General features: G+C 45.1%; 1 protein-coding gene across 1 annotated transcript in view; it reads left to right on the forward strand.

The window, feature by feature from the left end:
- The window catches only part of LOC144768567 (uncharacterized), a 305,992-nt gene that overhangs the window by 168,759 nt on the left and 119,506 nt on the right, over positions 1-17,727 (forward strand). Inside the window, exons 3-7 of the mRNA XM_078652338.1 lie at positions 3,005-3,098; positions 3,432-3,486; positions 15,027-15,167; positions 15,423-15,583; positions 16,410-16,508. Coding sequence (XP_078508464.1) covers positions 3,005-3,098; positions 3,432-3,486; positions 15,027-15,167; positions 15,423-15,583; positions 16,410-16,508 — 550 coding nt within the window. The remainder of the gene's footprint in view (positions 1-3,004; positions 3,099-3,431; positions 3,487-15,026; positions 15,168-15,422; positions 15,584-16,409; positions 16,509-17,727) is intronic.

Below are 17,727 nucleotides of genomic sequence, written 5' to 3' on the forward strand. Positions count from 1 at the left end.
TCCGACTGATGAACTCCATCCACTCAGGATCCCCCACAGACCCATGCCCTCACCACATCTTCAACAAAGCAGACTCCGTCATAGCACCGCACCTCCGAGACGTCATCAACTGCTCCTTCAACTCCGCCACCTTCCCGGAAAGCTGGAAACACGCTGAACTCACCGCCCTTCTGAAAAAACCAACAGCGAACCCCACCGAACTCAAAAATTACCGCCCCATCTCGCTTCTTCCATTCCCGGCCAAAGTCATCGAGAAAGCTGTCAACAACCAGCTCGCCGCCTTCCTCGAAGCCAACAAATCCCTCGACCCCTCACAATCTGGATTCCGAGCAAAACACAGCACTGAGACCGCACTCATCGCAGCAACAGACGACATTCGAACTCTACTGGACAATGGAGACACAGTCGCCCTCATCCTCCTCGACCTCTCTGCAGCTTTCGACACAGTCTGCCACAGCACCCTTCTACAACGCCTCAATAACATCGGAATCCAAGGAAAAGCTCTTGAATGGATCACCTCGTTCCTCACCGGAAGAACCCAAAGAGTCCGCCTACCACCATTCAAGTCCGAGGCCTCTGAAGTCATCTGCGGCGTTCCACAAGGATCCTCACTCAGCCCCACCCTCTTCAACGTATACATGAGCCCCCTCGCGGCCATCGCACGCCAACACAACCTCAACATCATCTCTTACGCGGACGACACTCAACTGATCCTTTCTCTCACCAACGACCCCAGCACCGCCAAAACTAACCTACACGAAGGAATGAAAGAAGTTGCCGAGTGGATGAAACAAAGCCGTCTCAAACTGAACTCAGACAAAACTGAAGTCCTCATCTTAGGTACATCCCCCTCTGCATGGGACGACTCCTGGTGGCCGGAAGCCCTCGGAAAAGCACCAATCCCGACAGACCACGCACGGAACCTAGGCGTCATCCTGGATTCTGCACTCTCAATGAACAGACAAGTCAGCGCCGTATCCTCTTCATGCTTCAACATTCTTCGCATGCTCAGAAAAACATTTCGCTGGATCCCCTCCGACACAAGGAAAACAGTCACCCACGCTCTGGTCACGAGCCGACTGGACTACGGAAACACCCTCTACGCAGGTACTACCGCAAAACTCCAGAAGAAACTCCAACGAATCCAAAACGCCTCAGCCAGGCTCATATTAGACATCCCACGCAACGAACACATCTCTGGGCACCTCAAAGACCTCCACTGGCTACCCGTCAATAAGAGGATCACTTTCCGACTGCTTACCCACGCACACAAATCACTCTACGACATCGGACCAGATTGCCTCAACTCACGACTGTCCTTCTACACCCCCTCCCTCCAACTACGCTCCTCCAGCCAAGCGCTCGCCACTGTACCTCGCATCAACAAGACCACCATGGGAGGCAGATCCTTTTCGTACCTAGCTGCCAAAACATGGAACTCACTCCCCGCTTACCTTCGCCTCACCCAGAACCACCTAGCATTCAGGAAGCAACTTAAAACGTGGATATTTGACAAGTAATCCTCCTCCCCTCCTAAGCGCCTTGAAACCCTCTGGGTATGTAGTGCGCTATACAAATTTCTTGACTTGACTTGACTTGACATATTGTGTCTATGAATGTTTAAATGTTACATTGTGATTATGTTTTGTGATTATGAAAAATCTTTTAAAAAAATGTTTAATAACTTTGTACTAAAGAGAGAATTTTAAGAATAAATGGTTTAAATCATACAACAAGTGTGTGGATAGATTGTAGTGTATACAGTGTTTGTATAGAAATATTTGCGGATAGGCATGAAATTATAAGTGTTAGCCAAGGGAAAACCCTTCCTTTACTGTTTAAAGTACTCCAATCCCCTGGTGTTCATAAGGGGTTTCTCTCCTATATCTAAGCAGTTGACGCATGCGCAATAAAGATTTCCCGTTTGCAGCCATTTTAGAAATTCGTTTGAGTTACTTGCGTTAGTAAACACAAATGCAAGCTTCTCTAACCCTCATTTTAATGTGGTGCGCATTAGTTTTACACAATACGTAATACCATGTTAAGAAGTTAAATGAGAGGATTGCTTCAGAGCAAGTCCTTTTCTACGAGTCCCTGCCCCATCACTAGCATATCTGAATGCTGTCTTGGGCATCTTCTAAAACTAATTTCTGCACTAAATTGGATGGAAACTGTCTGGTGCTGTATCGAATAAAGAATTTCTAGTCCGGAAACCTGGATTAATACTGCTTTACAGAGAACGTAATGTTTTTAGCTGCAAAAGGAAGGAGAGCGAAAGACAGATTGTAACTAAAGATCATGGAACTCACGTTGGGTTTGACGATAGACTCTGAACATGCAAGGGGAAAATTAAGTGCATGAAATCTTGTACGTTAGTGACAGTAGCAGCAATGAATTCCAGAGCCAACATGCGTCAGATTGAGAATGTGAATTTTATTATTTGAGTTGCATTAACATTAAGGTTTAAGATAAAGAACAAAGGGTTAGTGCAGGGGTATATTTACAGCAAGCTTGACCAAAAAGGAGTCGTGAACTACTCTAAAGAAAGTAATAGAAAAATACTGAAGTGATCTTTTCCAATGGCCTGTGCTGGATTGTTCATTGGAGGGCTACTGATTCGAACATAAAAAGCAAATCTGGTTGTCCCTGCACTTGATGATGCACGTGTCAAATCAGCCCCATCTTTTGGGAAGAGTTTTTTAAGTTCCATGTGCGGGAACAGCGGTCCAACTAATTTGCCTAAGATAATTATGTGTGCGATTGAGCAGCCTTCTGCCCACCCTGGGATACTGACGGAGGGGGGGGGGGTTGGGGGGGGGGAGAAACTTATTGTGGTTCTATCACGAATTTCTTGATGCTTACATAGTTTCTCAGCCTCCTTCCGAACTTTGCCTGTAATAATTGACTCTCCGGGCATGTGCTAGTATTTGGGAAATGATTGGTGAAGGAGAATTAATCATATGCGAATCGACATCCCAAGACAATGACTCATGTTCTCACATAGGTACATCGAAGAACACATTCAGCGGACCGGCGTGGCTATTGAGACCCAGGGCTTCACCTTTATCACCAGCGGTCGCAAGCGCGAGTCATTGACGGTGAGCATTACGTTCAGTTTTCCCCATGACCTGCGAACAGTAAACATTTTTTGTCTCGGGCAGTGGAGGCTTTTCTGAATTTTATAGCAGCTTTTGTTAACAGTCCTTTTTCATTTCATTTCAGTTAGTGGGAGTGGGGTAGATTGTGTGCCTTAGGGACGTCTTAGCTAAAATATCACAGCCATCAAGTTAAGGATTTACCTGCATTGTTTCTCAGGCAGAGGTTATAACAGGTTTTAGGCATGGGGTGCGCATCTTTTTACAATATTTCTCATAAACGAAACCAGTCACAATAGCTCATTTAAATATCTAACTTTATTTGTTTCTTTCCAGGGCAATGCTACGTTACACCTGTACCCTCACTTCAAACCTCTTCAGACCTTCGAAGGTGAGAGTTCTCATATGTGGGTAAAATTACTTCAAAGTAGGCATCTGGCATGGGGGACTGAAATGGCCCTGGTGTACTCCGTATCACCCATCCAACTCGAACTGAACTTCAAACAAGCATTGGCATAGCCAGGTCTCACCATGTTTAGCCATGCAACAGTTGATGAACCAAGGATATTGTGCTGCATAGCTAAATACTTATAAGGTCCCAAAAGCGAGCCCTATTGGCTATGCCAATGTTTTTTTTTTGTTGTTGCAGTTTTAGCAAACTTCTCGGCCTTCTTCCTCCTTTTTCCCACCCCATTGCAAAGCACTTCCTCCAATCACCACAGCCAGCCATTCCATCCTGTAATTTGAACTCATTAATAACAATCATCTCCTATCATTAGAAGTGCAAAAAGCAATTTCTGACTTTCCCTTCCTATGCCCAAAGCCATTATATCCAAGTTGATTTCTGAACATGACTGCCTGTTTCTCTTTCCTGCATGTATTTTACCAGAGTTGTGAAACACACTAGTAACCACAAATTAGGTAGTCTCGGAGAGCATTAGGATCCAATACTATTGCTAGAGGGAGCACCAACAGACATCATAAGCAAGAACAAATAACCATTTAAAATGTTCAGTTCAGTTAGTTTTTATTTCGACAATTAAAAATCATCATAAAAATACATAGTAACAATACATTTGCCCCTTAAATATCATTAAATTACATTTCTGAACTTTACAGTAGTATTTAAAAACAGTTAAATAAAATTAAACACCAGCAGCAGGACATGTAAATCGTAAATAGAGGCAGACATGAGTTCCAATTCACAGTTAGATCAATTTCTTGTTAAAATGAAGTCTTGGAAAGCGATACCAGACATTAAGTTGACCCCTGAGGTTGGCAGATGCAGTATTTTTAGGAATCTAACCAGATTTCAGTTCATGTTAGTAACTATAGCCATCTATGCGGGCCGGCTTTAGGGCAGTGCAACTCGTGCGGCCTCACTGGGCGCTGACCTGTTGTGGGGGGCGCTGTGATCTTAGGAGGGCGATGTTTTTAGCAATATCTTATGATAGGAGAGATGAGGGGGCACTCTTATAGGTGGAACAGAGAGAATCCGAGGAGGCGGTCATGGGACGTGGGGGCACCAAAAGTAATTGTCGCACCGGGCGCCATCAACGCTAAAGCTGACCCTGTATCTATGTTTGCTAGCGAAACAAGTGGCAGGAATTACTGACAACACAAAGTATTAACCTGGGATTGTAGTTACCATGTTATGCACTATCACCGTTCTTGAAAGAAACATTTCTGACAATGCGGTCATGATATGAAAATAATAAATTCACATTTATCATATACCAGCAATAACATTCTGTATCTTGGAAAGTAAATACTTTGAACATGAATATAACAGTACCACTAACAAACGGCCAAGCATGCTTCACTAAGAGGGACAATGAATGCACAGTGCATAACATTGGGCACTCAGCACTGTAGTGTGAGAGTGTGGTGAGAGAAGACAATACACATAGCAAATCGAGGAGGAGGTACCTTTATGCACAGTGAAAGACGATGGGGTGGAAGAAAGGAGTCAACACACACTTCAGGTGGTTGTGAGAAGGCACGGTCAGTGTGGGGTACAGTCATTGTACCTCGCGAGTGGTTGCAGGGGGCCGTCCATGCAAAGAAGGTGGTGGCAATAAATGAACAAGTGCAAGGAGTGGGAGTCATGTACAAAGCAAGCACGTTACAGAAGGACAGTCCATGCATAGATCAGAAAGACAATATACTTTTAGTAAGCGAGTTATGGAAATGATAGTTTAGGCAAGTGTTAAGGCGAGCTGTGGCAATGTAGGCACATTCCTTGTTTACAGGGGACAAGGTTTTGTGTGGCTACAAGACTTCATACGTTTTACAAGTGGATAGAAATGGACAAGGTAAGCGGTCTGGTGGGAGGCAATCCAGGCTCAATAGCATTGCCTTTTTAGGGGGGGAGCAGCTCGTGCTAAATGCAAGAAAACCTAGTGTCCATTTCAAAGCAAGAGTACTAAGTTAGTTACTCTATTGGTGTGCTGAAGCTAATGGGCCCGGCTGTTTGCTTCAGTTTGTGCAGACTTCCTACGGCCTCTGCTGGTGGGGAGCAGGGGCTGCCCAGCCCCCACACACAGCGCTGCTGCCTGGCAGTGCCCCTCCATCAGAAAGCGCTGCCAAGCTGTCCAGAAGCAGAGGTCACTGCTAACCATATGCTGATGAGAGATGAAGAACTTTCTTCATGGCTGATACCCGATCGATACCCATCATGGCCCTGGACAACAGGATGAAAATAAAACAAGCCCGCGAGTGGTGCGCGCAAGCAGCCCACCTCATTCCTTCTTTCATTTAGTTGCTTCACTGTGAAATGGATCCAACAATGAGAGAAGCTGACGAGGAGGGAGTGGGATAAGGGAGGGGGTAGGGGAGGGGATTCACGCGCTGTAAGGCTTAATGAGCCATTACAGAAAACCAGATGGACTGTGCACGTCCACGCGCGCTTAACTGCATGCACTCCACACCACCCTGGGTTAGACAATGGCGATATGCATTGTCCAACCCAGGGTGGTGTGGAGTGGAAAAACGATGGATTTGGGCCCAGATCTTTTGACTGGGGTGAATGTGTGACATTGATCCACATTCTGTCCATCACTGTTGTGTTTGCAGTTACCGCTCTAAGTGTACTGGGGATGCTCAGACGTGAGTCCCAGGCACTCCACACCACTGGAGTCAAGCTAGCCGGGCTGATGAGAGAGGTGTTACCTCGAAACCGGGCCGGTCCTCGGATGCTTGATTCCGTTCTGGGAAGGACATGGCTTTTGTAGTTCGGACTGGACTGTTCCCATGGGGCACAGGGTCAGCGCTGATTTGCATATCGCCATTGTCCAACCCAGGGTGGTGTGGAGTGGAAAAACAATGGATTTGGGCCCAGATCTTTGGACTGGGGTGAATGTGTGACATTGATCCACATTCTGTCCATCACTGTTGTGTTTGCAGTTACCGGTCTAAATACAGTAGCACCTCCATCAAACCCGGTCCCCTCTACAATCCCTGCAGTCCCTGAGGCAGCTCTTGGAGTAAAACAAAAGAGAGCGGCCACAAAACAGTGTTACAAGAAAACAACCTACCCGCCCAAGCTCAACTCGCACACCGCATTGAGCTAGTGGATACATGCCTCTTCCTCGCCTAAGACTCTTGAAGTTTCTGCACACATTCCAAATAAGGAGCTTGGTTGGCACCCAGACTGATATAGGCTCTCCCTCTTCAGAGTGCTGTAATAAAGGGGTCCCTTTTATCAATCTTGTTGCGGACACTGTGTATGGAAGTGTGAAAGACTTATTGGACAATAATGTTGCCATTCTGATGAAACGACTGGATCATTTAGACAAACTTGGAGCCAATTTAAGTTCCCAGACTAAACCGATGGAGCCTGTTAAGAGTGGGTGGGGGGGGGGGGGTTAGACTTGAATGTCCGAAAGAATGATGCTCATACCCCACAGAAATTCCGAACAGTGCTCCATTGTCCATCCCACCTACCAGTTCTTGTAGAATTTGTAATACTGTAAAGGAATGTTTTGTATCGGAGTCCTGTAGGGGCAAAATAATACTTCTGATATTGGTAGTGATGATAGCTTGCCAGCGAAAAACTCGCATTTGCCTTGTATTTTCCTAGTACTTCTAATAGCGCTCGGGTCAGTGTTATCTCTGGGGGCGTCAAACTATTTGAGGGTGGTTCAGACCCCGTGGGCACCCCAAATCCAAGGTGTAGTAGGGTGGTATTGAACTTATCACCGGCAGCTTGTCCTTATGTTGTGTTCTTGGCAGGCGTACCTCCCCTTAAAACAAACCAAGTTGAAACCTGGGACCAACTACGCAATAAAAGCGTTGATTGGTTGTCCAAACACAAGGGGTTTAGGGCGTCACTTAGCAACAACATAATTATGATCCGTAGAGTTGGCTGGGTGGGACAGTCAGCAAAGAACATAGAAGGAGACTGTATAGTCATCAACTTTCGTAACCTGTCTTTGGTCAAATCAATAGTAATGGCTCAGGAGATCAACTCTAATCAATCAGAGTACTTGTAAAGCATGCTACTTACCCGTGAGGGTCTCAAGGCGCTATGGGGAGGGGGGGTGCTGCTACTGCTCGAAGAGCCAGGTCTTGAGGAGTCTTCTGAAGGCGAGTAGGTCTTGGGTCTGCTGTATGTGGGGAGGGAGGGTGTTCCAGGTCTTGGCGGCGAGGTAGGAGAAGGATCTGCCGCTGGAGGTCGTTCGTTGGATGCGGGGGACAGCGGCGAGGGTGAGGCTGGCAGAGCAGAGCTGGCGGGTGGGGGTGTAAAAGCTGAGTCTGCTTTAACACCCCAACACACATATGGGCTTTGCCACTGGGCTATTTCTATAAATCACTGTTTGGGTCCAAAATCTTGGGGCTCCTCCCCTTTCTATGCATAACAGGTTCTTGCCATTGTCTGATCTGGATAGTCAGGATTGACTACACCCCTCAGTAGTATTAGTTGAGCCTATCTCTTTACCAACTGAGCCTCTAACCCACGGACCGTGTATCTAAATTTTTTAAATATTTTTTTTTATTTAACAGAGTTTTATATAGCGCGATCTAGACCCAAATCGGGTATCAGAGCGCTTTACATAGCACCAGTTGCATTACATGAGGACACATTCATCTTATTGTTAGGCACCGGGAGATTAAGTGATTTGCCCAGAATCACAGGATGTTCAGCGTTATTGCCGAGACTCGAACCCAGTTCCCCAGATACGAGGTCGACCGCCCTAGCCGTTAGGCCAACTCCTCTCCAATGGAGTCCGCTGCTGATCCTAATTTAAAAATAATAAGCTGGAACGTGGCTGGCCTAGCTTCCAAATTACATTTACCAGACTGGTTAGAACTAGTACAAAAACAGGACATTTGAATGTTTCAGAAGATATGGGCTACACGTGATTAGTTTTAGAGGGATTTGAGTGCTTTAATATTGTTATCCCTATTCCAAAGTTAGGCTGCCCGTCAGGTGACCTTTCAATTTGGGTAAACATTTCTGCAGGTGGTAGTGTAAGGGTCCTTGACACCAACAATGGTAAATTTCAGGCCATTATTCATATAAGAGGGGTTTCTATTTGTTTAATGAATTTTTATAACGATTTCCAAAACGCACCAAATGTGAATTTTACTCATTTGTTTAAATTCATTTTTACCATACAGAATCCAAGGAGTTTTGCAGGTATCTGTTTAGGGGAGATTTCAACACAAAGATATTTAGTAGAAGTGATACAGCTATCCACTCTATCAGTAAGGCTCCATTATGCAATAGGGGGGTTGAACTAACAGACTATTTATGCTCTAACAACATTTTAGATGTAATGGAGATCGCCTCAGGTTCTAAACGGGACAATCATATTATACCAACATATAGAGGCGGGGCAGTGCATCTATAATTGACTACGTTTTTATATCCCCCTCACGAGAAGATTGTCTGCTAAAAGCTGAGCTCATCCCCCACGGTTCACGGGGATGATAACCCTATAAGCTCAATATTGAGACTCGCCCCCAGACCGTCATACGGTAAAGTGTGGCGCAGGAGATATGTCTCCCTCTACCGACAAGCTTAGATTGGTCTGGCGCGGCGTTGATAACAGTCTTATTTGGTAAGATGGCTAGAGAATATTCGGCCCCAATTGATACCCGTTTGTCTTTTAAAGATCATAATCCTGTTGTAGTCGGCGCCTTTATGCAATTATGCGAGGGCATTAAACACGTTATCTAGGCCCATTAAGGAAACCCACTCTGGCCCTAGATGGTTCAATAGCGACTGCTCAGAAGCAAACGGGGATCTTCGTAGGGCTCTTGCAAAACATCCCAGAGATCAGACTGTTAAACTGTTTAGACCACGCTATAAAGCAGTCATCATGCTAAGAAAGGAGGAAATAGTTAAAGAACGCTGGGACCATCTCGTATGTGCCGTTACGCTAAACAACTGGAATGGCTTCTGGTCGGCTGTTAGACATGAGGTCCTTGGGACATCCCCTGTCCTCGATTAGCTGTAATATCTCAGTGAGATATGGAAGGCCCACTTTTCCAAGGTATATTCAGCTCCAGTTCAAAACAGGGCCTCTAATGAGCATCTAGCTGTTACCAGGGTTCAGATAACTTTTTCCGAAATGGAGGACGCAATCCAACAGAGCCTGGGCAACAAAGGCTCAGGCCTGGGTGGTCTGCCTATCGATCTTATCAAAAATCAGCCTGAATTCTGGGCGCCTTTTTTATTGAATATTTTTAACAATTTCACCAATACCAAATACATGGTCAACTAGCATTATCGTGCCAATTTTTAAAAAGAGAGACCGTTCCAAACCTAGTTGTTATAGGCCGAGCTCCCTAATTGATAACACATTGAAAATTTTGGGGAGGATCCTGTTCAATAAGATTAGGACATGGGCTGTGGAGGGTAATATTGTAGATTATGGTCAGTTGGGGTTTAGAAACAGAATCGGCACTGTTGAGCAGTGCCTAAACCTCAATTTGATTATTGGTAAATATACAATAGCTAAAAAATCCCCAATTTACTTAGCTTTTATGGACCTTACCTCGGCCTTTGATTTTGTCAACAGGTCCCGTCTTTGGTCTATCCTTTTAAAATATGGTTTAGATGACGGCCTAGTACATTTTTTAGCTGAGCTACATAAGGACCTGAAGGCTCGGGTGCGGATCAGTAAGGGCGGCGAGGTATCAAGTGACATCAAAGCATGTAGAGGGGTCAGGCAGGGTTGTGTCCTGGCCCCTCTCCTTTTTATTCTTTATATCAATGACTTGAGCAAGTCATTAGTATCGCTCACTTCTGATGTCCCTAGTATCAATGATAAAAGACTCCCCGCCCTATTGTATGCAGACGATGCGGTCCTAATGGCCCGCTCACCAAATACTTCACGTGTCTGGTGCTTGGCTTTGTTGATTTTATGGCTAGTTTGGACCTATGTTCTAATTTTAAGAAATCTTATTTAAAGGCTTGTGGGACGAAAAACTACTGTAATAATATTGTTTTAGACACAAAGTTTACAGAGCACTTACACTTTTCCCTACTTGGGGCTGGTTTTTGCACCAAATGGATTGTGAGCTGACCATGTGGCGCACAGTAGAAAAAAGGTTTCTAAAGCCCTTAACAACATACTTTGCCTCCCCCAACCCAGAAAAACAGAGGTAGTTTCGGCCATTATTAAGATTTTTAAACTACAATGCACCCCTACCGCTACTTATGGTGCAGAAGTTTGGGGTTTCCGACAGTGTGCTAGTATCCAGGGGGAAGAAAACAGATTTTGTTGCAAACTGCTGGGTGCTCCTATCTCTTCATCACAGTACGCCTGTCACAGTGAACTGAAACTGTCCTCTATTGAAGATTACATTAAGGCCCGTCCGCTACATTCTGGCTCGCTGTCTGGAAGAATCCAGCAGCGCATTTAATTAGGGAAATAATAACAGACTGCCTTAATTGTGACAACGGAAGGGAAATACCCTGGCTTGCCGCTGTCAGGAAGAGCTTGATTAGTAAGAATCTTGAGCGTATATTTTTAAATCTGAAAGATTCAGAGGGTATAAGTTAACAAAAACGACAGAAGGCCCTATATGCAGTTTATAATAAAGCCATATATGAAACGGAGGAATAGAAATCCTCTGTCGCTAGATATATGATGATTAAGAATACCTTCCACTTACTACCGAGCTATCTTTTAAAACCCATTGGCCGTTGGGAGAGGGGCCTTCTCTTTCGATTAAGGGTTGATACAATGACATTTCTGCTCGTTTTCCTATGGGGTACAATTCTAATCTTGTTTATTTGCCTTGCCCTTGTAATGAACAACGTAATCAATTAATGTTGCATTTTTTTTTTCTGTAAATTTTATCTAAAATATACCAAATGGTTTTTTATGCCATGTTTTAAGACTTTACCCTCAATTGACTATAAGACAGCCTATAGGAAAATTATTACTTTGGAAGATGAAGAGCTATTCTTCCGTGCAGGTTCTTTTTTGAAAACTGCAGTACGCCAACGGGCTTCCTATTGAGCTCTACAAACTCCGCCCAGATACGATAGCCCCACATTTACGCTCGATGTTTCTAGAATCATTAGAGACAGGTTCCCTCCCTCCTGACCAGAGACTGGCGTCTATAGTGGTGATTCCTAAGAAGGGTAAGCCTCGTGATCGCTGCGCCTCCTTCCGACCTATATCTTTGATCAACGCTGAACCGAAGATCCTGGCTAAATTGCTTGCTAATATATTGGTCACTGTTATAAGCGACCTGGTTCATCCGGACCAATCCGGCTTTATACCGCGTCGCAACACTGCGCTTAACCTCCGGCGATTGCATGGCGTTCTCGCGCGAGCGGGAACGTTGCGTGAACCGGCCATTTTGGCGTCTTTAGATGCCACTATGGCGTTTGATACGCTGGAGTGGCCATACTTATGGGCGGTCCTTGCTAAATTTGGTTTCGGTTCGGCCTTCATTGACTGGGTGAAACTGCTTTACACCGACCCCTTGGCTCAAGTGGTTGTGAACGGTCGAGTCTCTGCTTCCTTTGCGCTTGGTAGGGGCACGCGCCAGGGCTGTCCTTTGTCTCCTCTTTTGTTTGCCCTTGCCTTGGAGCCACTGGCGGCCTGGTTGAGGTGGGAGCCGTCCTTGAAGGGCATTAGATGGATTTCAGAATTTGAAGATCGCATATCCCTATATGCGGATGATATTCTGCTATATCTTACTTCCCCGCGAAAATCACTGTTAGTCCTCTTTGACGTTTTGACATCGTTTCGCAAGAACTCTGGCCTTGTCATTAACTGGTCGAAGTCTTGTGTCTGTCCTTTCGGGAGACGCTCCTACTTTGCCCCGCGGCTGTCCCATTACAGTAGTGCGGGAGGGATTTAAATATCTGGGAATCTTTATTACCCTGGACCCAGGACTCCGATATGAACGCAATTTGCTACCTCCTCTCCAGCGCCTCCGTGCCGATGTCCTCGCTTGGGGTAGACTCCCTCTCTCTCCCCTCGGAAGGGCGGCGTTGTTCAAGATGATGGTGCTACCCCGTTTCCTCTACGTGTTGCAGAATACATTAGACGCAGTGCCTGCTAGTTATCCGAGAGATTGAAAGTTTACAGAGACAATTGGTATGGGGGGGGCGCTCTCGTATTGCTATTGCGAAATTGACGCTTCCGTGGTACGATGGCGGTGTCGCACTCCCTGATGATATTCGCCGATACTACTGGGCGTCTCAGTTAGGGGCTATTAATCACTGTACCTATGCTCCTTCGCCGAATCCGGCCTTTGAGATGGATAAGTGGCTACTGCCTGGCGGAGATTACAATAGGGCTCTCTATTCTAGATCTGCCGGTAGGACTCTCACGGGCCCGACTAGGACGGCAGTCCAGGTCTGGCATCGCGCTACGGTGGCTCTAGGTTGGGCTGATAGGTTGACCCGTGCGACTCCGTTGTACGCATCGGATAAACTTGGGTCGCTTTGGCGGTCGAAGGGTTTTGACAGGTGGGATGTGATCGGTATTAGCAAGGTGAATGACGTGTGGACCAAGGAGAGAGTTAAGACGTTTGATGAGTTGAGAACTGAATATGATTTGAATGATAGGGAATTTTTTCGATACTTGCAAATTCGACACGCTGTAATCTCAGTCTTTCCCTCGGGTACGGAAGTACCGGAGGCGTCCCCGCTCGAAGATAGGATACTGGATGGGTACGTTCCTGATAGCACGATCTCGCTTATATATAAAAAATTGATCAACTCCAGGGCTGATCTCTTATGCCACCTTCGAGAGGTGTGGACTAGCGATGGGCTGGAACTTGATGATGAAGACTGGCAGGCTGCGATCTCCTCGCCTAAGGAAGTGGCGATCCCGGCGCGTCTCCGGTTCGTCCAGCTTAAGATTCTACACAGGGTGTATGTGACCGGTCCTCGTCTAGTACGCATGGGCTTTTCTGTTGATGGACTGTGCAGGCGTGGCTGTGGTCTGGTGGGAACGTTTCTCCATATCATTTGGGAGTGTCCTGTAGTGATGCAATATTGGTCTTGTGTGCATGAAGTTATGAGTGAGGTTACGGGTGTGCGGTCGATGCCTGAGGCGAGGCGATGTTTGCTGAATGTTTGGGAACCGAATGATTATAGTGTGGCGCAAATTTGTTGGGTGACCTTAGGAAATATGATTGCCAAGAGAGACATTGCCCAACTATGGGGTGCCCAGAGATCGCCGACAGTTCAGCTCTGGAAACAGAACTTGGACTGGTGTATGTTCAGGGAAAAAACGGTGTATATCTCCCGGGGCACGCCCCGGAAATGGGGGAAGGTATGGACTCAATGGAATGTGTATCGTGGTGAGATATGTACTCCACCCCCCTTCCAGAGCTTGATATTGACCCGCCGTCTCCCCAACCCGATGTTTCCTCCACGCAGACTTAGACATATTTGATTGCTTCTGGTCCCTCTGCCCCCCGCACTTAAGATATGTCTCTACCTCCTCTTTGACATGTGCTTCCCCCACCCCCCCCACACGCTGTAGCTCTGTGACGATAGTACTGCCTTGTGTTTGTTTTTTGTTTCTGTTTTTTGTACCTTTATATTTAATAAAAAGTAAAAAAAAAAAAAACTGCAGTACGTGCTCATAATTCAATGTGTACCCTCTGAAGCCTATATCTGTTAATTTTACATTTTTAATATCTTTTTAACTCTTTATATTGCATTTTTAAGCTGTATTGTAATATATGATGGATTTGTTCGATGTTTTATTATTCAACTGATTTCCCCCCCCCCCCCCCCCCCCCTTACCTGATCTGGGTAACATTGTAATATGCTAATATTTTAACTTGTGCTTTTATGGATATATAAATTTGTATCCAAATAAAGATGAATCTGAAACTGTAAATACAACCTAAACTTACCCCTTATCCTATCGCAAACATCAGTGTTTTAACTCCATTTATTCATAATTTTCACAGCAAGTATGAACCTAACTTTAATCAAAAATGTATTTCTAACCCTATAAATTAACCTTCTATTAACCCACACCATATATATTTTTTTTGTAGTGTATTTTCATTATGGGACAGGTTTTCCGCAGTGATATTCTCCTTAGTGGGTTAGTTGTCATGACTTGATCCTTTGACACAGAGCATAGTCTAGAGAATTCCATGGACTTGCACTGTCTTCTTTTGAAAGATGGTTTTCCAGGGAATCATTGAGGGTGGGATTTGTGGAAGGTATGCATTGGAATGATCAGAACATCACATCTAGTCCATCTTATGTGTCTTGTTTAACCACTTTTTAAAATGTTCTAAATAGTTGTGCAGATGCAAGCACCTGTTGGTCTTTGAAAGGTCCAGGAAGCTATTCTCCCTTTAATCCGATTCTTTTGTTCTCCTATTTCCATGCTACCTCCAAAGAGTGGGTTGGAGGTAGAAAGGGCTGGCAGAGGTCTGAAGATTTCAGTAGTGTGATATGTAACCTCTGAGCTTTCTTGCCTGCAGGTGTATCCGAGTACCTGAGCACTGAGATCTCCACCTCTAAGCAGAAGAAGTTCAGTTTAGTCACGTTTGTGGACACACCAGGCTTAGTGGATGGCGACATGAAATATCCCTTTGATGTGGACAAGGCCCTTCTATGGTTAGGTGAGTGGCAGTGTAATTGCCGGCAGATGGAGCAAGGGAAGAGCATAACGAGTACAAGCTCACTGTCACCAAGATTGACTTGCATACATAAAACCTGATATCTGTTCCTCACTTTGATTGCGTTGGGCACACTGTGAGCTTTGGCACTGTCAATTCATTTGTCTCGTACTGTCTTTTTCATTTGAGGACCTTCATAGAGTAGCTGGTTCGGACTTTAAAGATCCTGTTTGTTGTTTGTTTTACCCTCTCTTTCAGGCGAACTATGTGACCTCATCTTTGTCTTCTTTGATCCCATGGGTCAAGCCCTTTGCAAGAGAACCCTGAACATTGTGGAGCGTCTCAACGAGCACCATGGGGACAAACTGCGTTTCTACCTCAGCAAGGCAGATGAGGCTGGCACAGAGAGTGACAGACAGGTGCCCATGGGGTGAAGTGGATCTATGGGTAAAATAGGGGTTGCAGACAAAGCAGTCTCAGAAAAACCAATGGATATCTCCGTTTTTGGAGTACAACTAGCAGCAACAATATGGGAAGTGATGGTAGACTAGGTTGGCTAAGTGTGTAACCTGCCTGAAGAATCGGGTTGAAATTGCTGAGGGCAGGGAAATATCACGATGATTGACCTTAAAGTCACTGGCCAAAACTCTGTCATTCTACTTACCCAAATAATGTCAAGTATTGCTGAATCAGGTTTGTGGGTAGATAGCAACTAAATTGAGTAAGGATAAGTAGTTGTATTTTGTTTAAAATCTGATTGCTTATTGGGAATTTGGCTAAGGTCCTATCTTGCTAATTACCTCCATTGCAAGTGTGAGTTATATTGCCTTCTCGCAGGTCTTCACAGAGACCTGGCATAATGCAACATTTTCTACATTAAACCTTTAGCACATTTGATGATTTATAGCACCCTTAAGACACTCCTTCGTATGGAATGCAGCTAGTACTGGGTATATTCTGAGCAAATGACTAGCTTTAATGAATCAATATATACTTGAACTTGAAGCATTCCTGTTTTTTGTATTTTGAGAGCACTGAGAGTTACATATGGCGATAATCTATTGTATAGTGGTAATTTAAGTAATTTAAGGTTGTAACAGCTTGAGATGGGTTTCCTGGCCCACCTGGGTGCTATCTATAAAACGGCACAAAAGTTAGTCATGACGTTTTAGTTCGAGCAAGAGTGCCTAACATATGTTAACTCCAGTGACTTGTGCATTTTATGATAATATTCTTGCCCTCTAGCGCGTGTTGATGCAGATCGTTCAGGAACTGTGCAAGAGGCCCGGGCTAAATAAGTGTGGATTCGACATGCCGACCATCTACATCCCTAACCCAAACAAGGTATGTTACTCTGCGGTTAGTCATACTTGCCACAAAGTTATCTACTTACACTTTACAGGCAAGAAGGATGGCCTGCTAAAATACATGCTTTGTGTGCATCCCCACTAACTCCCTCCAGGGCCCCTGCTATATATTCCAGAGCATCCGGGACCATGCACGAAAAGACAAATGTGTATCTACAACCTAACAGACTACAATTCAAGGCACCTAAGGGCGGTATTGATAAAGAAAGCATATCCCTTCTCGTAGACTCCGCCTCCTGTCACCATGGTTAGCTACATTGCCTAAGCCTCATCAATGACGAATTATGGTACCTTAGTTAACCAAGATTACCCTTCACAACAAAATAATTCACATCCTCAAATGCAATGTCTTCCATCACCCTGACCCCCCCCCTCCCCCTCCCCATCCCCGTCAGGCTACAACCCCCTTTGTGAGTGTGCAAGCTCTCAGATTATTTTATCCGCAATGGAGTGGAGATCGGATGTGCCCCGCAACTTCGGTGAAAATACAGCTGCAGACGCAAGCAAGAAAGGAAGCCCACCAGAAACTCCAGGGAGATAGGTGATACTAAAAGTTGCAAGAGGGAGCAATCTTGAGCAGAGCGGCTTGTTTGTCTCTCCTGATACACATAACGTAGTGGAGGCTTCTAGCATTCCACTGTAAATGCCATAATACTCCCCTGTTACGGCCCAATGCAAGAATGGTGAACTTCAAGGGGCCTTCATGTCGAGCACGGAGACTTCATAAATCAGGGCCTTATCTCCGGGAAGCGCATTCCTTAACGGCCTTCTGAACAGGGCCTGGAAGGGGGCTTTAAATTCTAAATAAGAGGATAAATCAATAAAAGCACGTCATAACGTTCTTTCATCCTCGTCTTCCCAAAGGCCAAATATAATGTAATCCTTTCAAAACACATAAATGGTTTCTCTGCCGTTCTCAAGACCATGCTATATCACATATAGCAACCACAATACAACACATTTCACAAAAGAAAACATAAACAAGGGAAATATTTCAACATTTAGCAGTTACTACAGCACCTGACTAGAATGATTCACTGCAAAACCTTTCGCTCCAGCAATACAGAACAAGGGTTCACAGCTATCCAGTACATAAGCCTCAAGGATCGCACTACCAGAAAGGCGCTGATAACCTAACACAGCGACTGGGAAAAATACTTCACGGTAAAGCATATAGCATTAAATAAAGAAAAGCC

The sequence above is a fragment of the Lissotriton helveticus genome, chromosome 7 (assembly GCF_964261635.1).
Source record: "Lissotriton helveticus chromosome 7, aLisHel1.1, whole genome shotgun sequence".
In the NCBI taxonomy this organism is placed as follows: Eukaryota; Metazoa; Chordata; class Amphibia; order Caudata; family Salamandridae; genus Lissotriton; species Lissotriton helveticus.